The sequence below is a fragment of the Spodoptera frugiperda genome, chromosome 5, assembly GCF_023101765.2.
Source record: "Spodoptera frugiperda isolate SF20-4 chromosome 5, AGI-APGP_CSIRO_Sfru_2.0, whole genome shotgun sequence".
In the NCBI taxonomy this organism is placed as follows: Eukaryota; Metazoa; Arthropoda; class Insecta; order Lepidoptera; family Noctuidae; genus Spodoptera; species Spodoptera frugiperda.
Window position 1 is genome coordinate 11,699,287 of NC_064216.1, and position 21,918 is coordinate 11,721,204.

The window sequence follows — 21,918 nt, forward strand, 5'->3', positions numbered from 1 at the left end:
ACATAGTTCAAGTTCTATACTATTAGCCTTACTTGTACCTTGAAGGAAGGCTGTGCCTGCGAGACGGTGAGCTCGGGCGAGCAGGTGCCGCCGTTGAGCGTGGGCGGCGGCGACATGACCAGCTCGCGGATGTGCACGCGCGTCGCCGAGTACTGCAGCCCCGACGTCACCAGCGCCGCGTAGTACTCCACGTAGCGGCGCTGCGACGGGATCGTCACGCCTGGAAACAGACAACGGATTTTATTTAGTTTTAAGTTATCATCAGTTCTTAATTAACGCCTTTCACTGCCAACAAAAAACTGCAAAGGCTATTCCTCCACTAGTGTCGGACAACGTAGTCCGACATGGCGTCTAATGTGTTAAGGAGGTATTTAAAGAGGTTGCCATAGTCCTCGCACTTTAAGCTTAGGTATCGCAGATGAACACCAAAAACGCTCAGACGATCTCTCAAGACTGGCCGTAGTTTTGAGACACTAGGCTTCTCATATCTTTCCATCTTGTCAAATAAGTATTTTGTATTTGTGTTGCCTTGCTTTACAAGAATAAGCATTTGTATAAGCCAACGCGTTACCACTGCTAGAGAAACAAATTTCCTAAGCATTTCATACACTCGTCAGTCATATTTAATTAATTTTGCCAAACTTAGCATTACTAAAATCGTAACTTAGTGTTCATACGTAAAAAACCTTGACCTTATTGGAATGTGTTCCTCTATCCAGGGTTATCACAACACAGCTCGTGCGGAAACCAAAATTAAACCAGACCGCGCTGATAAACTGTAACATTTAATTTTTTATATCGATCCACTGCCCTAAAAATATTGCAATAATGTATTTTTCATTTATAAGAAACTTTGAAGTCTGTCTGATATTTTGTTATTGATATTGGTTAACATACATAGTTTATATGTACATATTTTTTTGGGACAAGCCCGCCACAACATCCGAAACCGCTGCAACTACAGTAAACCAAGATCTGTAAAATAAGTAAATACAACCATGAAAACACCCGAACACTGAAGTCCGGTGCGTTGCAGGGACATAAAAACTGTCCCTGGAACGACATAAATCAAAAGAAATAATTAGAGGTGAAGAAAACAAAATGATAGTTCAATTTCCCTCGGTGAAATTTTACGCAGGAGACAGAATGACTGAAGCCTAAAGGCACAAAAAGAGATTGCACAACTGGGAGAAGCCCAGTCGTCAAGCACCATAGAAATTTGAATTAAAAGTAAAGAGTTTATATTAATGTAATATGAAAATTAGCACTCAGTCTAACAATAAAGCATATTTATTATACCGAGAACCTGCAATACGCGTTTAAATGCAACCTCTAGCATAGAATCATAGCCAATCAGGGCAATTTGATATATTACAAGCTTCACAGAATTCGATAGAAGCTTTCCAATGAAATTTAATTTCAATAATTGACGTCTCTATTTTGTATTATATTAAATTTTCATTTATTGGAAAATTCCATGGAAAACTTAAGTTATATGTCGTAGTTAAAATACTTTAACTTAAGTTTAGGGGAATACCTAGGCATTGGGTGGGGAATAACTAAGCATAGATAGGGTGGGGAATATAATTTGCATCAAGAATACGTTCAAAGGAGTGTTTTTCCATATAGATAATAAAAATGGGATTTTACGGAATATACTTGTGACAGTAAAAACCGTGAAGCGAGGAAGTAAAAACATGAAGTGAAGGATATTCATACGTCATTTATTCTGATATTAGATAACTAGCTAGCTAGCTATAGCTGTTTTATTACAATTTAGTTTAGGGGACAATTTCTCATAAGAACGTATAGGTTAGCAGAAAAGTGTGGGTCTAAGGATAAATGACGATTTTGAGGACTTAAAAAATCTGAAGAACTGCACAGTTAATATAAGTTCTATTTTCAACAATATTAGATGTAGAGGTAAGATTAAGAAACGTCGAAAATACAAAACATTGCTGCAAAGTACAGAAGATCATTTACTTATAATTGGAGACAGAACTCATACACTTAAATACAACACATCAGAACATTAAAAACGAAATACGATACCGACGTTAGACAATAAACAGTAAATACATCCATTACTAAGTACCGCGGGCAACAGCAGACTGCCTGTAATCGATAACACGTGTTTCATACAAATTATAACAACAATAAAGTGTCATTTGCATAGAAAATGCGCGGTGCCTGCTACAATTATGTCAAAGTTATTGAAGAGAATTGACACGTGCAGTGTCCCTTTATGAAAGTTATCGAGTTCACTTCGAATAGCCGGCCGTCGGGTTATTAACATGGCTGTGTTACTTGATGGGATTATTTCATACGTTTATATTTTACTAGCTGACCTGGCAAACTTCGTACCGCCTCAAATATTACTTTCTCACTTTTTTAAATCTTTCCTGGACTTCTACAAATAATTTAAGACCAAAATTTGCCAAATCGGTCTAGTCGTTTCTGAGTATTAGCGAGACTAACGAGCAGCAATTGATTTTTATATATGGAGATTTAGACAGTTCAAGCTTGTTATTCCTGGAAATTTTACAAAAAGGTACTCGCATGAAACCTTTATAAAATAGAAGAAAGCTAAGCTCACAGACGTCGGAAGGAAACGGCTGAAGTATGTTTCCAAAAAAAGTTTAATAAAAAAATGCATTCTTATCCTCCGAGCATAATACAAGAAAAAAAGCTGTGATAAAAATAAGTTACAATATACCTTTTTCGTCGTGGGTTCTCTTCGTGCCGTAGAACTTGAGGGCTTCGTCCGCAGACGCTTTCTGTCGGCTGTACAGTAGGTAGCAACACACCATTGTCCCTGTAACACAAAAACATTATATTTTTATACCATGTACTAACAAATTTTCTATACAATTCCTTCCAAATAAAAAATAAAAAATAGGAACTTTCTTTCCTTTTGATCACGATGTGGGCGGTGCTTGAAACCTTTACAACCGTAAAATTTTACTTGATCGATAGAATTATTTACGACTTTGTTGTAATGGTAAGATCCCAATGGACCAACGCTAAGTATTGCAACTATAAAAAATATAATATATAGCTGTATTCGTATGTAAATCGTACATTATGTGTCAGTCTGGTTAGATAACATCAGAACCCCACGTAAAAAGCTATTCCGAACTTGTGTGAACATTAACATTTCCATTAAAATAATATGTCGATGGAAAATCGAAGTGGTCTAAATAAGCGAGGTTTGTGCCGCAAACACGGCTCATTTCACGTCCACGCAGCAATCCTACACTTTTTATATCCCTTCGGGGCAGCCCACAAAAAAGGAGGCGGTTTGAAAAGGACCTTTTTTTAATTTACGACTTCGGCGTGAAAGCCGGTACGGTGGTAATACGACCAATTATGGCGTGTAAAGAAATTTCGCAATTACGCCTTTGAGGTTTCGTCTCATTTTTGTTCGTGCAACAATGCCGGCCCGGCCATCCGTTCTATAGGCAATAACGTGGCACGTGTAATTTGTTGCTTTAACCTTTGTTACCGAAAACGTTCTGGGACCTATTATGCTAACTTTTATCTGTCTGGAATGATATTAGTACGTAATAATTTATTCTTTTGATATTTTAATGTGCGATGTAGCGATACACATTAACAAATAGAGTGCACGAAAAAGGTCACGTTGGCCGACGAATAATGGAGCTGTTGTGATGCTAAAATTGGGCATCAACCCCTTTGGAGTTTTTGCTTGCAACTTTATTGCGTGAACTGGCGAAAGTGTCACCTTAATGTTGGGACCCGCTGCAGGGCTTCTTTGTCGGTGTTGAGGGAAGGATGTCATTTATACTTGCACAAAACCGACTTTTACGATTCGAGTCAAAAGGAATCGTAAAAAAATGTTTCACACGGGCCCACCTGGCTGATGCAACTTTCTTCGCTTTGTTAATGTTTATCATTATATGAATTATCCTGATGATATAAGACCAGATGATAGTGAAGTGAAGTTCTCACCCGTCCGTCCCTTGCCCGCTTTACAGTGCACGGCGGCGACATTTTTGGAGTCAGCAGACAGCCAGTTGTGGACGTCTTCACAAAATGGCTGGATCAGCTCAATGTTCGGCGGCGTGTGGTCTTCTAACGCGTATCGCGCCACCTGCAATTATAGATAATAGGAGATTATAAATCAAGTAGAGTTACGTTGTATTAGTTTTTTTTTCCTTTTTGTCAAGGAAATGCATTCCATTTTATTGAAGAAGACTACCTAACATTTGAAACGAGTTTGCGGATAGAACCACGAAGTTATAGTCAGAATTTACTACAAATAGAAACTGCAGTCGGTTATAAAATATAGTATTAAGAATATTTTCTAAAGACTACGCTATATCCTCACGATTGTTTGACAAAAGTTGAAAGACTTGTCCGGTGTTGGTCAGGTTCTGTTGACGAAAGACTTGGTAAGCTGAGACAGCAGACTCGATGTAGATTGTAGACGGACGGACGGATTAGATGTACGCGGTATGTCGCCTATGTTGAAGGAATTCAGGAAAAGTTCCGTTGATATTGTCACTGGCACTGGTGATTAAAAAAACATCGTATTGAAACCTTTTACTCTTGATTTAAGAGAGACAGAACGCCGGTACACGATCCACAAGATGGAAGAATATGGGATTTCAATTTTTGAAATTGTTTCTAGCCCATTTTCTATAATGAGCCTAAATAGGAGTAATAATATAGCTGAAGACTGGATGTATTAGCTACAGATATAGACAGTAGACACACCCCCATTATTTCAAGCCACAGACGTAGTGTTTAATTGTTTATGTTGAAGAATGTTTGGCAAAAGTAGATATAAAATGTGTGACATGTCATGATTGCATGTTATGTTACGTTTCTTTCGATCAGGGCGACATTATTGAGTAGGTGTGCTCGTTGGCAGATGATATCGATTAATAAAGCCATTTCCCACTATATCCTAAGCCTAATAGACACCCAAAGAAACAAAGCAACGTTTTGTTCAATATAATCCGAAGACTTGTTAAACACGATTTAGTCGAGAAAACTTTACCAATGTTTCTTTTTTTGTGAAAAGAATTCGAAATATTTCAGAACTTTGGACACTTTATTAATGTTGTGGTGCTTATGCTTGTCATATGGGAAGCGTGCTTGGAACGCCTCCAAAATTTCAAATAATCTGCATGCAATGAATTTTTATTTATTACACGAATAACCTGTACTGATATAATTTAGCGAAAGGGCTATTCTCGGATATTTTGTTTATAATTCAATTTATAATTCGGTTGTTTGTTTGTTTCTCTGATATTTCTTCAGATAAATTGGCTTTTTGACCTTGATCTTGTGACTTGTGACGTAGAGGTGGATAAAGTTGATCGTTTACGAGAGGATGGGTCATATTGCTTACATTATTACTTGCCAAATATATTTAAAACTCATATAGTAACACAAGGCAGATCGATTGCTAGGGAAACCATTCAAGACGAGCTGTAATAGACAATTTCTAAACTAAAACGAGCTTAACACCAGTCAAAAGTTCAGAATCAGTGCTACAGTTAGTAGAAATTTGTAAACACGACTACTATGCCAACACGTCTTTGAACATTATCATTCTTTACTCAAACGGCACAAAAGCAAAGCACTTAAAAAATTGGGACCATTACAGTACAGATAATCACAGTGTAAACATTGACACAGATGATTTTATCCAAACAAACATCTTAAGAACTCTGCCTACCCCTTTAGCGGAGATTGGATGCATAAATAAAGCCTTTTAGAGTGGTCTCGTTATATAAGACCATTAGTAATAGTGATAATAGCAATTATTTCTCTCTCCTAGGGCTTCCTTGACGTACGGAGGGTGGACAATACATGATCTTTCTTGCCAGTAATTACTGTTTCTTTATATCATTCCTATACTTATATACTGTATGTTAAGTACCTATTCTTAGTATTTAGATATAAAACATAGGAAAAGACCTGCTTATTTTCCATGTCTTAATTTCAAGTAGTATATTTTTTTTATAATAACTATCATAAGACGTACTAAATTAACTGAAAATCATAGTCGTCGCCGCGTCTGCGCACGCAGCTTATGATGAAGGGTCCCTCTCAACTAGTAGCTTTTCTCCATTAATTTACGTGAGTAAGTCGTGATTTTTTAGTTAATATAAAAATTACTTCTAGGTAATCAGGTAGCGTATCGGTGAACATAAAAAGGGTTTTTGTCTAAACCATAACAAAAACAATACAGAGATATAATCAAAGCAGCGACTGATAGACGATTGTCTCTGATAAGACATTAGAAATCTTGATCTACAATACAAAGTAATTTGCATAAAAATGTTTTGTTATAATAATCTTAGACGTACTTAAAATTCAAGGTAGTATCAACAAATCCATTTACTAATCACTATCTTATTTGAAAATCGTTATTTTAATGAAATGGCTACGTCAATCACATTTTGCCGAACGCCTAATATTTTAAGGAACTGTGTAGAAATGCATCAGGGTTATACGATGCAGATTAAATTCCACACCAACAATTTAATCATTAAATACCTAATTAATTATGGGAGCATCCTATTATGATAATAATATGAATAATGTTTGCAAGATGGGGATTAACGCGAATTCTATTCAAATGTATTCACCATAATCAATGAAACTTCGTTGAAATATCAAGCAAAATACAAAGTTTAGAGACAATTCTAGACTAGAACATTAGGCATTGGATAACTTTCACGTGAAAATTAAATTTCAAGATAATTTATGAATTAAATCATAATACCTAAGACTAGAGCTAAAATAATGACCAAAACAGCACTCAAATCACAATGTATGGTTGTTATGAACACTAACAACTAATGATTGTTAGAAAACCAATAACAAAGTTCATCGACCCAGTTTTCTCTCTTCACCAAAAATCGACATCGGGTACGAAATCCCAATCCTATTTTGGTAATGATTGGAGCCCAGCGTCAGGACCACGGCTCATGACGTTGTTAGGTACTATTAGATAAATTACTACATTCTATGTTTTCCTTCCATACTTAAATCATTATGGTAATACTGACAATTGATAAATGTGACAAGGAAAATGGGTCGCCCATGACGTCAGACAGTGTTGCACGCGATATTTTTCTAATATTATACAATACATATTAGCTTGTAGCATTTTTATTCTGTTCCGAAAGGTGAATGTATGAATTGATAACCTAGTTTTGTCAGCTTAGTCTGTCCGGTGAATTGTTTTGATTTAATTTGGAAAAGAAAGAGTGTTATTGTCTTTTATGTAGTACATCGCACATTGTACATTAATAGATTGGACGCACTCTCGTTTCGATCTCGTTAAACGTAAGACAAACTCGTACTAAGCTTTCTGACTATGAATTAATGTAATAGGCCTTGCTTGAGTCCCTTAAAGATTAGAATAACTAATACCTATGTAGGTAATATTGAATGTACGAGTAATTTTATTCAAAGCAGTCTAAAAAGCGCAAGTCCCGATAACAGTATCCAGGCACACAAGTTATCGGCAGCTAGAATAAGTAATACGGAACCTTGACAAGAAATATGACGACATGTTGCGACACAAACGTGCCCTGGACCTTGATTCACGATTCTTAACTAGTATCACAGTTCCTTATGTAATACGCAACAATAACTATTTTAGAATAACGACTATTTAACAATCTTACAACTACAATAAGTAATGTGTCTAATAGAAATACTATTATGTACTAATATTATAAAGCTGAAGAGTTTGTTTGTTTGTTTGAAGGCGCCAATCTCCAGAACTACTGGCCCAAATTGAATAATTCTTTTTGTGTTGGATAGTACATTTATCGAGGAAGGCCATAGGCTATAAAACATCACGCTATGACCAATAGGAGCCGAGCAGAGCGGGTGAAACCGCGCGGAAGTAGCTAGTAATGTATATTTGCATTAATGATTTTCTGCAAACAATAGTTTAAACAAAGAAGGAAGTAGTTATCATAATCGTATTGATTGCAAGCCACACCCACTGATATTAATGGCGTGAAGATACGCCACGTTTAGACTTCGATATTATAAATTATCAAGCTAGAGTCCAAAGAGGTTATTATCTACATTATCAGTGAAATTGTGTGTTACATAAGGTACTTAATTTAAATGACGTAATTATATTATTTTAATGTATGTAGTTGATGTTTTAGCGCTGTTATAAACTGTCATGATAATAAATTCAGCTAGCTTTAGAAGTTTAGTTTCAAATGGCAAGATTGAACGTTTGTTTGACGTTTACGAACATGCTCAAGTCTTAAGTCGTACGATAAGAGCATAAGACCACGCCTTCGTGTCGTTTCAGTGTGCTTAGCCGTCGTGTAGTCCTATAGTCGATGTGCTAAGTCCATAAGTAGCCTGTAAACTTCTTGCACGACTTTAATGGCACCTTCTGAACGCTCTCGTACAAACTGTACTAGTCCGCTAGCACACACAGCCGCTAGCAACAACTCTATTTCGGGCAAAGTTCTATAAAAAGCTTCCACATAAATCACAGTAAAAAAATCTTTATTTTTTTTTTTCAACACAAAACCATAGTTATTAATATCTTCACCGTTACTAGGCCACATTATAAATGGATAATATGGATATTATATTTTCATTCTACTCAAGGAAATTGACAACTAGATTAGTTCTGTATATAATAATCGTTATAGCATCGGCGTATCGCATTATCGAAACTATAAAGATGCAAAATTACAGTATCATTATATATAAATTATGATAATTTTATTACAAGCACGCAATCAACGGTTGAGCAATACCATATACTTGAATAAAAAATGAAAATAGCATAAACTTTAATAAATAACATTTAAATTGTCTTACTCTAATTTTCGGAAACCAGATTTCGTGACTAATATCATAGTGAACTGAGCGAAGTAAAATATATTTCTAAAACATTACCTACAACGAAAACACAAATACATATAAAAACAATTAGCTATTTAATTATGAAATTAAATATGAAAACTTCCATTTCCTATTCATTTCCACAACATAGGATAATTGCAAGCGGTTTACAAACACAAAGCACTAATTATATCCTATTATTATAGTCTAATAATCGGGCTACAAACAAATAAATATGGCGCTGAAAATCAATATTTTCCATACAGACAACCGCACGCCACTTTTAAGGCCAATCGTTGGAAATTATAGCAAAAATTATCACGACGATTTTAAATTCTAAATTATCTAGATAATATATGTGTATAAAGATTAAAAAGAAAGTAGACATGTATAATATGGCACTGATATCACTATGTATATGACTTGAGCATTATTCTTATTATTTGAGACGATAAAAGATAAAATATGTTTCGATAAAATAATGTAAGCGACACAATCGGAGCGTGACCCACACAATATATTATATTATTGGCGTAGAAATGTAGACAGACTAATATTTAAATAAAAACTACATAAATATAATGTGATAATTTGTCTAAAAAGAAAGGGGGAGTTGTTCAATAAATACTTATGAACTTTGGGGTGCTTTTCCATCAGAGATGTGCTATGTAGCTGTGCGAGTAAGATGCGCAGTTCAAATATGCGATAGTAGGGAAGCCATAGCACACATCTATAGCGCATACGTAGTACGCATCTTTCCATATAAAAAACATAGCTTAGTTAAGTCCGTATCCTCCAGTGCTACGCTTTAAGTACTAATGAATATAATTGGTGGAAGCAAACGCATCCACAGCAACGTAGCATAGCACATCTCTGGTAGAAGAAAAGCACCCGTAATCTCGATTGATTATACGCAGTAAACAACGACCATTTTAATACCATTACAATCTATAACAGACATCATTCCATCATTAAGAAAACGACATTAATTTCAAAGATTTACGTTACGATATCCGAACGATTTATAGTACAGACAGACAAAAAACAGAATATTCCTAAATTAGGCATCATTAAAGGAAACAGCACTATCTCGTCAACATCAGGCATTTAGATGTAAAACGCCAGCTGAATTACAACGTCCTGTCGCAAAAAACGTCAATTGCACTCGAGATACATAAAGCTGAAATTGTACCGAGTATCAATTATAACTCGGTAGCACAAAAAATCACAATGACATTTATCTAAAAGTCATTACAGCAAATGAGTGGAACATTAATACAGACAGACAGACGGTGGCACGTCAACAAGTCAAATGCAGAAACCACCCTTATTACTAGGAAATAAAGTCCGTAATTAATGTCAAATTGTTGCTATGGAGATGTGGATGCGGTTGACGTAGACTGTAGGTATAATGTTATAATTATAGCGATTACATGTCCAGATAGAAACATCCTAGGATCAAACTTGTCAGTTAAAATAAGAAGCTAAAATATGACAGATAGACAGGCTAAGACAAATTACACGAGCATGTGATATTGTGAAGATGATTATGAGCTTTTTGTGATGTTAGGTAGCAAATAGCTTAAAGTATTAGCTAGAACTAATGTTCTAATAATATTCAACGTTTCATGACAATAATGTACACGCAGTTTAATCCTTGCCTTTTTTAAATCATTCAGACTTAAGAAAACTTTTAAAAATCCTAAACTACAGCTCCTGCTGTTGTTACAAAAAAAAAGGAAAAGATATTGGTTACCTTATATTGGCTTCCAATGAAATTAGAAATATTTGAAGAAATGTGTCAAAATAATATTTTTACATTATCCCCTCGTGTGTCCTCAACCTAAACTCTCACGTGGAAATGGCGCATTGTTTCGACACATGAAAAGCGTTAATCATATTCTTTATTTTATCAATGTGTCGACACTAAAATGTCAATGCTCCGATGCGATTTCTTATCGTCCCGATATAAGATACAGTCAAAGCCGGTAGGTAAAGTATAGTTACATCGTGTGTGGTGATTGGCCTTAGTTATAATGTTCCAAGCACTTCAATCCTTCACTTTAATACGTAATTGAACCAAATAGGTAATTCAGTACACGTAAAGTTTTCCTCAAATTTAATTTTGGTCATTGTGCGCAAGCCCATAGTATGCTCAAACGTAAACGGGGGACAAACCAGAGCAGGAGTGACATGAATCATGAATTATTAACGCAAATTGAACTCTTAACGTATGAATACTAATTATTGACATTTATTTCCTCATACCAATTGACCATTTATGGTATGATGATGTGTAAATGACATTACGCTGTATCAAAAACGGATGGCATGAAATTTCAACCGATTTATATGTATAGTTTAAATGATAAATGATAAATGATATTTATTTCTGTAAATAGATTATAAAATAACACTTTTACACGTCAATATTTCAAATAGCTAGATGAGGCCGGCATTTCCTATCCGACTACTCTGAGAAGAAATGCCGAAACAAACTCAGAGGTCATAGTCTCTTTTAAAGTCCAGACAAAATCAATTAAAGATGTCGGAGAACCGTGCAAGTTTATTCTGTAGTGGTCTTTTGAGGAAAGAACCACAGCAGTTTGAGCGGACCTGTTCAGATGGCAGCACGCATGTGTCAGTTTACAATGAGCTCAGCTGACGGCTGTTGCTGAATGATCCGACGAACAATACCTACCAAAAGAACATTTGGGTAGGCCACACAAATGCTCACACTGTCAGAATATAATTAACTAAAAGTGAAATGACTAGGCAAACTCTCGCACGGTCCTCAAACTAACAATTTTAAAAATAATATGTGAAAACAAAAAAATATCGAATGATATTAATGTATATCATGTCAAATTGTATAAAAATGTAACTTGTGTTACAAACATGTCAACATGACCTGTGTGGACATTATAGCGGCTCACTCCCAAGCCTGACTATCATCTAAGTAGTCTTTAATTTTATAAAAAGCTTTACTATACAGTTTTTCTTTAATAACATTTTTAAATTTATTCAGGCTCAAACTTTGAATATCGCTGGGAATTTTATTGTAAAAGCGTATGCATTGACATCTGAACGAACCACTTATTTTCTTAAGTCTAGTAGTGGGAACAATATATTTGTTTTTATTTCTAGTGTTTATATTATGTATATCACAATACTTTTTGAATAAATTTATGTTTTTGTGAGCATACACTACATTTTCATAAATGTATAGTTTGATAACAGAGACGCATAAATACAAGCCACGTTCCAGATACTAAATATGCGAACCGTGTGTAAAGATGCAACGTACTGTACATTGTACAGCCTACAGCAACGTTTACACTTTGCATGCTCTCATAACGAAACAATGACTTCATTTAAACCTTTCCCCGTATGGTAACAACATAAAATCCAAATCAAAAAATCAAACAACACAATCTGATAAAAACTAGAATAGATTTTATGATACGATAAATAAACATTTCTATTTCCTTGAAAACTCAACGTTTTTAGTGGAAACTGCGCGATCCATTCCGTGATACGCGTTATCAGTGAACAACTGATAGCGGCTGTAGGCAGGGCGTCGGTGGCGACATCTAGTCTAGCACTGCGACACAATGACTGCGTCAAAGAACAACCGATAGACAGTTCAAACGAATTCTACCTACGCGACCGTTTATCTGCGTGATTGACACAATCACGACCAGCCAAGATAATGATTCCACCGTCCAAATATAGAAAGTAATATACTAATGGAATGTTCCGTTTCAGGTGTTACTAATTTTTATTGCACGCTTGTTTCGGGCCAGTGTTTATTTTCCTTAGTTCTGTCCCTAACGTGACATGTGAACGACGCGACAAGGGCTTATTGTGACGAATAAATAATCATCGCGATGATCTAAATAAAGCCGCTAACAAATTATTTAAGGGCTGACCTTTAACAAAGTTGAATATCCGTAGCTATACGTGAAGCGAGGTAGTAACAAGGAGTTTGATTAGTCAATACGCTCAAGAAGTTTCATAATAAGTACTGACGTCCAGCCCCTGAAGTTTGAGCGTACAAATACGTAGTCAGTGGTTTCGCCAACACTTCCAAAGTATCATAATTATACGCTTTGTACTCTGACGTCGATAACTAGGAAATTTCACGAGCTCGGAAAATGTCAATGACGCCATCGTTATATGGCCCTAATTACGTAGTATGTCATAAATCATGATTATAACTTGGCTCCCTTTCAGGTACAAAGTGAAACAAACATTTTGTACTTAGAGCATCATATTTCACTTGATACGGTCCTGTTAATTTATCATCATAAAAACACTACATTAAGCAATTAAACGTTGCGCGCTGAAGGACCGAAATGTGACGAACTGCAAAAACTGCATGTTGGTACAGCACGCTTCCGTCTGTTGGTAGAGGAAAAACTACAGGGAGTTTTCAATGTGTATACAAAAAACATCAAGTAATCACTAAAGGACCAAGCGTGCCTCTCCGAAAACAACTTCTTCAAGTCTAAATCTTGACAATGAGTTAGACAAATGATGTCTATTTATTTTCCTTAGATTATTACTTCCTAAATGGCTTACAAAAGGAGGGGCAAGCCACAGATGAATATCCCTTACAGATAGTAACAATCTACCAGCTAATGGACAACATTAACTAATTGCCAGAATATAATTAAACACTGTCTTTGTTCAATTACCATCGTTCCGTTTCAACTTAATGATACTCTTACATTTAGCAACATTTCAAATAAGAGAGTAGAGTAATCAGATCGTGTACGGGGGTACAAAGTTATTCCTTATCTTCCACCACCAGGCGGGGTCGACGTCCCTCATTAGTGTTGTATTTCAGATAAATTACGGTCTCAATTAAAATAATGCTTTTAATCATTACGTGGAGAGTTTCCTTATAAACCTTGCTTGTATTGCAATGGCAATGTGGTCGCCATTTACGATTACTATTTATATAGAGAAGTTGTGAATAGCTATTTCTAAAGCGAGTATTTATTGAGTCTAATTGCAGGGGCAGCGTCATTGCACGCCAGGTTTTGACGTTAAACGCTGTCGATGCCATAACTTATACGGAGCTGGAATTGGATGAAAGATAGATTTGACACCAAAATTTACAATTACAAATTGGAATCACAAATACCAAATGGTTTGTATATGAGGCTAATCAGATTTGAATAACAACCACGAGTTACATAGATGTACGATATTTGGATGTAATTCATTCAGCGCCTTTGACAGGCATATGGATAAACTGAAGACACGCATATGTTTCTAGGTATTCATATAACATACAAACAATTAAAACAATCATTTGTGACAATAATTAGAAATAAATTCTTATGATTTTTGTGGTTTTATGTCAGTTTACCCAGCCTTCCCAGTAATTGGAACATAATTATTTTAATGTCCTTAGCTACAAGCCTACGGCTTACTTTATATAGACACTGTGCTGTAAATGACAGTATGACAATGTGGGTGACCCATTAACCTCACCCCGTCGTAACTACCATCGACTCAATATTACCTAAGACATAAATTACCTAAAACTTGACGCAACTAACATAAATACAGGCGAATGACGCATCTGCCATTTAACATGTCTATGGCTGGCACACATTGTTCTATATAATAAATAACGTATTGAACTTACTAGCACGTTAACACTGTCTGTGACATTTTTAGACTGTATACATAAAATGCGTGTGTTGGTAGGATGACGTCACCGTGACCCGTATAGCTGCCAAATCCCCCGTGCATAAGGTACCCTAGCATTTGTTAGCGGAATTGAAGACGTTGATAAAACGTCGAAATAAAATCAACTTTATTGATGGTACAGTTTATTGTTTAATCTTTGTTTAAATGCTGGGGGCCCTCTGTAGTGATCGTAAAACGAACGCGAATTAAATAAATAAAGAAATAAAACAAAGAGTGTTACACAGCTTCAATGGTACGGAGTACAGACGTGCCTCGTCTCTTGGTGGTTGTCAGTGAGTTTGTTTCAATTGTAGGGACACAAAAACTTACAGTATTCTCAAAGCTCTTTTATCATGATCATATCGTATGTTTTTATTCAAAGCAGGAAGGCAGTAGGAAGCTGAGATATTTTTTCCTTTATTATATTTTTTATGAATGCACTCGGAAACCTTAGACACAGAAGCCGTGCAACTAACAACAAGATCACCAGGTGTACCATTAGCCAACAAAATTCTTCCAAACACGTAACAAGTGAGATATTTGCTAAGAATCTCAAATCGGTACATAAACCTATAACACAATATAACTGGTAAGTGTTGGTTTAGTACGACGTCAAACAATATTGAATATTGACTAGTACAGTGGCGATAGACGACAAAGTAGCCTTTAGAACAGGCTAGAAGTTATGCACAGGTGTTTGTGGAGGTCACTGTAACGAGAATCTTAACAGTCAGCTGTGAAAGACCTTAGGATTATAGTACCTACTGTATGTACGACTGTACGTCAACGGCGACCAAGTCTTCTACTTATGGTGCCTAGAATTCGCCTTTTACAAACGCTGTTGCTAAGCGGCCAGTTTATACTAGACGCTGCGTATTTTAAGTCTTATAACCAGTGGTTTAAGGTCTACGTTATAAAAAAGATGGTTTGCATAGAAATTATTGCCATCAACTAGAAAATTGCTTTAGATAATGACGTTTCCGAAATGTTACTAAGTTAATTGCTATAATAACGTAAAGGAATATATTAAGTTTATTTTGGTACCCTCGTGCCACTCCCACTTTAGAAATTGGCAGAATACACCGGCCATGTCGACGCATACCACTAGCGGTCTCCATAAAAAACCTAGCTTTTGTCTTCCTATTAAATCGTAGCAGTTCCCTGAATTCCGAAAGCAAAATATTTGCGATGCCATTAAAAAATATTGCTTCCTTCCTTCCCCTGTTAACTGGAATAATTATACCTACTCGTAATATTTTTTTTTATATTATGCAATTAACTACGTGTGTAAATGCGACAATTTCCTTAAGTACCGTAGTTTTCAATCAGACTTTTAAAGAAAAAACGATAATTTCCCAGCTGTCTTGGTCGAAAACATTTTCTAAAATACCAACGAAACGTGCCCATTCGAATCTTGTGCCAAAATTGATCAAACACGACCTTTACTCCATCACAAAACCCCCTTCAAAATTGCGCACCATTTAACAATTCCAAACTTAATCTTCCGCAAATTGTTAGATACCATTCCTTTGAAAACCATTCAGCTTTATAAGGAAACCATATGTATTAAAACAGCTGATACAAGTGTTACATTTTGGTGACAAAATTTCTAAATATAAAATAACATTTGATGTTTGGTAGGTACAGTGCCTATATGCGGACACTATAATGAATAGGTAATTTGTATCACGGAAAAATCGTCTTTATTTTTATGGGTGTTAGGGGTAAAATTATGAGAATGTTTTTGAGAGTTTGATGTATGATTCGTGTAAGAGCACACGTACGCAAGGTGTGAGTCAGAGGCGTGACTTCGAACACGCCACCTATTCATAATCATATTTGTGTTGTCACAGCTTGCAGCAGATAACGCCTCGGCCAACAATTATGTAAGAGTTAACCCCTCGCCGGTGAGTGGTGACATTGGCTGTACTAAAACTTGAAATGTTTGCACAGCGCCGTAGGTCCGACACCCGCGAGCAATCGTAAGGACGTTATCATGACAACGTTGAGGCAAATGCACTCAATTGAACACTATGAAGCCAAAAACACTCAAAAATTTCGCTTCCATGACAGATGGTACTCCATGTATAGAATTTATTTATGCAAGCAATAGTAACTGCAACGCTTGCTGAATAGAATATGAAACATCAAAACTTTAATAATTCTGCATTTTATTGTGGTCTTTTGATCCGCAAACCGTTGGTCCTTTGTTACAACGCGAGGGTTAACACACAGGGAACACTTAATGTGAAGAAGGGGAGGGGTCATTACGGATGGGGATTATGCAACAACATTGCATTAACAAAAAACTTGTTACAATTTAACCTTGAATGCACAATGGCCTCTATCAAAAGAGTTGGGAGTTTTACATTTTATTTGGAGTTGTAATTCATGGCCATGTCGAAGAAACTGCAGCGCAACGGGCGGCATGTTAAATATTCGAACGTAATATATAAAGCTTCCGTACATAAAGGATATAAAACATAAATAACAGTCGCTCGGAGTTCTTGATAACCTAGATATAGACTGCGTACTGGTAATTTGATTTTCTCTCAATAGGAATCAATCATACCGTATTATTCTCTTGTAGCGCTACATTTTCATGTCATAACGAAATTCATGAAAATCTCTTTAAGAGGTTATTACAAAATTCTTTTTTCCGACGGAAATTTTTCACGAAAAAACCTAATTAAAATTAGGGGGAGATTTCTGTCGCTGACCCAAAAGGGTAATTAAATAATGAAAAGGTTCAATTTAAATATTTACCGAGGTGATTGCATTGACATTGTTTCACCTTACGTTTTGTTATCAAAACGAAATTGTAGGTGTAGTCGTTAAAAATTAATTGCTTTAAGGCATTAACTAATTTAAATTTGCACGTTAATGACAACATGTGGTTATTTTAGAGCATAAATGGCACCTCAAACGTGAATTAAGTCCCTTCTGAGTAGAAAACCTTTTAAAATGTAGGTAATATTATTTAATAGAACCGAACATCACGCCACTACCTCTAGTACATAACTACTTATGTCATTATTCATTACTCATAACATGTGATGAGGAGGAATACCTATTGCTATAAATCGTACTAATAAAAATATAGGAAACTACCAGCTTAAAAACTAAATTCTTTCTTCTTGGTCTACCACAAAAATAAGCAAAGTTTGAACAAATCGTAGCAGCAATCCGAATTTAATGGAAACGTGCGTCATCACAACAAAGCAAAACGTGTGAGGAGTTCAGGAGCCTCGATGGCAGAATGTCATTAATTCCCAACAATACAGTAATACAACACTACAAACATCAATTTACGTGTAAACGGCTCAAATCACTCGCAAGATTTACGTAATTGTATGTAAGAGTGTATTCCAATTACCAAACCCTACCTTATACATAATTCCGACATTAGGAACAGAATGAGGAAAGGAGGTCGGGTGACGAATCAAGTCAATGATTCCTTTACTCATTGAGCGGGTAAAACCTCATACATCTATTAAGGTTGACGTATACCACAATATTCATTAAATCCTTCCTATAACGCTGTTCAAAAAACCGCGATCGAAATTTATTTCTGCGTAATTGTAAGCAGAATTACGAATTAAATTTCGGTTTATTCAGAACTGTAAGCACTCAATCCAGATTGTTTAAAAGCTCTCGTGGCGGAATCTGGATGTTGAGAACGGTCTGATTTGTAAATCAGTCATCCAGAATTCGCAAATTCGGTTTACAGCTAAATTATAATTAATTTGCGTTTCCACGGTATTGCGGATAAGACCTTGAGATGCAAAACCAGTTCGTGTAATTGTATTTGATTAACGACAACGCATTAAAGTAATCACTTTACATCCATCATTGTGGCAGGATATGTGCCGGCGGAAATATAAAAAAGTAAAAAGACACAAAGGCTCGTACTCACCCTTTCGTGGAATTTGCTCGAATCATAAGACCTCTCCGAGCAGAGATTGTATATCTTATAGTGGTCCTTGTGCATCTTCTCTAGAAACCTGTACACTTCGTCTATGTGATTCCTGTATACTCCTTCTAACTTCTCGGCGGGAAAGCCCATCGCTATAAGCCTGTCTGTGATATCTGTGCAAGGTGATGTTAAGGAAATAATGGACAATTCAAGATATACTTTCAAAATACTTCGTTATTCTTGGATGGATTTTCGCCTGGGATTCTTATGGTTTCTTTACTGTCTAGACTGAACCTTTTTGAAGTTCCTAATGGATGAATAATATTGAATGACACATTTCTTAAAGGCCTTCTTTTCCATCTAAAAATAAACGAAGTTATTCACACAATAACATAATCATACATTGAAAATACAAAATTTACATCAATCAATATTGTGTGCGGTTTATTGTTTTTGTTAGTAACTACAGATATTTTGTAAAGGGCATCAACGCTATTATGTTTAAAGGCATTTATTCCGCTTTTCCGATAAATCTATCTCGAATCGTAATGCCATACCTAATTGAAAACAAAAAAATAAATTAGCCGAATCCACTTCTCAGTTTTACGCCTAGCAACACGCCTTGTTGAAAAGGTTAGATCAAATTGCTGACAAATCCGTCTGTTTGGACTGACAGTTTTCTGTTGCGAGCTTTAACCTTATATAAAGCTTTATTCGATTCCTTTAACGATTTTATATATTGCAGAATACGCGTAGCAGAATTTAGTCCTCTCGTTCCGATTGACAGTTCAACAACAAAGAAACAGGGTCCCGTACAATCCGCTTTCCCGTCACGCGTGCGTCGCATCGGATCAGTATTCTTTCGCTATCCGCGTAAGTCATGTACCTATATGTTCAGAGGTTCTAACAGTAATGCAACAGTCATTGCACCCAGTGTAACAACGACGTGAATAAAATATTTAACATGTCAGTTATTTGCGTACATAATAAATATAACAATAGCAAAACAAGGTTACGATGTGCAATTATGCATATGATTACTTGCCAAAATACATAAAATTTTTAATTACACAGAGTTGATACAGGATGTTTGAGAATCCGGTGGGTTTTGCCGAAACTCTCTAGATACGTAATCTATTCAAAGTTACCCTAGTCTGAAATTGGTTTGGTGAACCTTATCGCTCGAATGAACATTAACAAGTAGCACTAATCAAATATCTCGGTTCAATCAGAAACAATCAGATTGTGAGGTCATCAAGTTTTTCTGTATTCGTTTTTACGTCAAAGGACCAAGTTCCGTGGATAGTACGTACTAGGTACATATTTCCACGTTATTTTATATTCTTAACAAGATCAAATATCAAAATACGTACAAAGAATTGCGCGACCGACATAACTTTGTACATTATTGGGTCAGAAGGTCTGATTGAAGTTGATCACCAAAAATCTTCTTTGTGAGTACGGTATGAACGGTGATCGCATTTTAACATTTGAAGCTTTATGATCTTCGAAAAGAAATTATTGGTGGCCTATTAGAATAACTTATAGGTAAGTTTGATATCACCGTAGTTACAAAAAAACACTGAAACTTCCCAAAAACATACTCCCACATCAGTTCTACACTTACACCAATTTCAAAATCATCTCAATTCCGCCTCGTCTTCATCGAATCAATCAACTAGCAACATTCAGTAAACTCCTTAAATACATTCTTAATTAAAGAGATTCTATCGCAAGTTACGTCACACCACCATCGAACTTATTCGGAGATGACCGAGCAGCGTTAGGTTAACGGTAAGTATCGTTGCCATAGCAACTGGTGATAGGGCCAACGTACTACGGCCTACAATAACATACAAGATCTGATAGCAGAGATAATAAAACAATTATGACTACACTTAAAAAAATTTGGTAATTAAATGCAACAACTTTATTATGTATAGTAATATCAAAATTACAGTCAGATAAATCAAGTGCTGGCTCCTTGAACTTCTGAATCCATTGTTTATTTTTAAAATAGCTGTCAACCTTTTTCCCTACTACGAGTGTGACACACAAATAATGTTTTTTTGTTGCTTCAAAAACCCTGAAAACTGTGGTTAGCCATTATAATATCAAGCTTTCGGTATGTAAACACTTTTGCGAGTCTAACGAGTCCCTGCAGTAGGATTATTATTAGATTTACCCAACCAAACATAAGTAAAGGAGAATGCTCACGAAGTATGGGAAAAAACCCAGGCCCGGCGCAAACGATTTGTATCTCAGTTTATCAGTATAAATGTGTAATAAAATCCCGTATAGGTACCATCGTCGAAAACGATGGCTAAATGTAGGAAATTGCTATTTGTTTTTTTTCAGGGACTATATTTAAATCAATCAGCAGTGGACGTATTTCGGCTGGTATGATGATGATATTTAAAGGATATTACGAGTAGAAAGTATTAAAACAAATGTATACATTATCAAAACATCATGTATCAGATTATTCAAAGTTCAATCATTTTAGTTCTACATCTTATATTACGTTTTGTAGTGAAAGTGCGGGATTTGCAAAACCATCTTGGTGCCTTGCCCACCCAAGGTAGTATATGATGGACATCACATGGGCACAACAACCGAGCGTCCTTTTCCCATGTATGCATGAACAATAATATTCGCCAATTGCAGTTCTGCCACTACCTCTACTATATAAAACGTCTTATATCACGCTGTATTGATGAGGGGGTGATCTGTAATTGATGCTCACGGCGTATACGAAGCGTATTAACTCAATAAAATAAAAATATATTACTAGTTTCATAAATCAGCTAAAATATACATATCAATTTCCAACATTTAGCCATCGTTTTCGATGATGGTACCTATATAGCATTTCATTACTCATTTATACGGATAAACTGAGATACGTATAGTTTGCGCCAGGCCTGGGTTTTTTTTGAGCATTCTCCTTACGTCACAAATTCAATAACCATTAGCGATAATTACCACGACACAACAAATTGACCAAACCACAGTTGAAACGTCAGCGTGTGACGTCACTTGGCCCGAACACAAATACACCTAGAAAGGTTTTGCTATCACGCCACAGACGGAGGCACGATAGGCTATACGATGTGATGGTGATGGTGACCGCAAAATGTATGTATTAGGGTCAAATTTACTATCAGCTGACTGCGGTAAATAAGTAATGTTTACTAGGTTACTTGTCACATATCGATAAGAGTTTATTACAATGAGGTTATGCTTCAGTTACTTGATCCCTTGCTGCAGTTTGTTGGTGGATGTGTGACATACTAACAATGTATAATAGACGATAAACATGGTATTCAGAAACCTAAAAGTCCCATTTTCACCTCAAGTAGGTTTGTGACTGGCAAATAACAGTAAAGTCTGATATTCAAGCTTGACTTTGGCGTCAAATCTAA

At 35.9% G+C, this 21,918-nt stretch overlaps 1 protein-coding gene across 2 annotated transcripts in view; it reads right to left on the reverse strand.

Moving 5' to 3' along the window:
• The window catches only part of LOC118271749 (phosphatidylinositol 3,4,5-trisphosphate 3-phosphatase and dual-specificity protein phosphatase PTEN), a 46,146-nt gene that overhangs the window by 12,061 nt on the left and 12,167 nt on the right, over positions 1-21,918 (reverse strand). For both annotated transcript variants that reach the window (XM_050693910.1, XM_050693911.1), the window contains exons 2-5: positions 18,494-18,666; positions 3,973-4,114; positions 2,717-2,815; positions 39-220 (exon numbers count right to left, since the gene is read on the reverse strand). In XM_050693910.1, the coding sequence (XP_050549867.1) occupies positions 39-220; positions 2,717-2,815; positions 3,973-4,114; positions 18,494-18,666 (596 nt within the window). The remainder of the gene's footprint in view (positions 1-38; positions 221-2,716; positions 2,816-3,972; positions 4,115-18,493; positions 18,667-21,918) is intronic.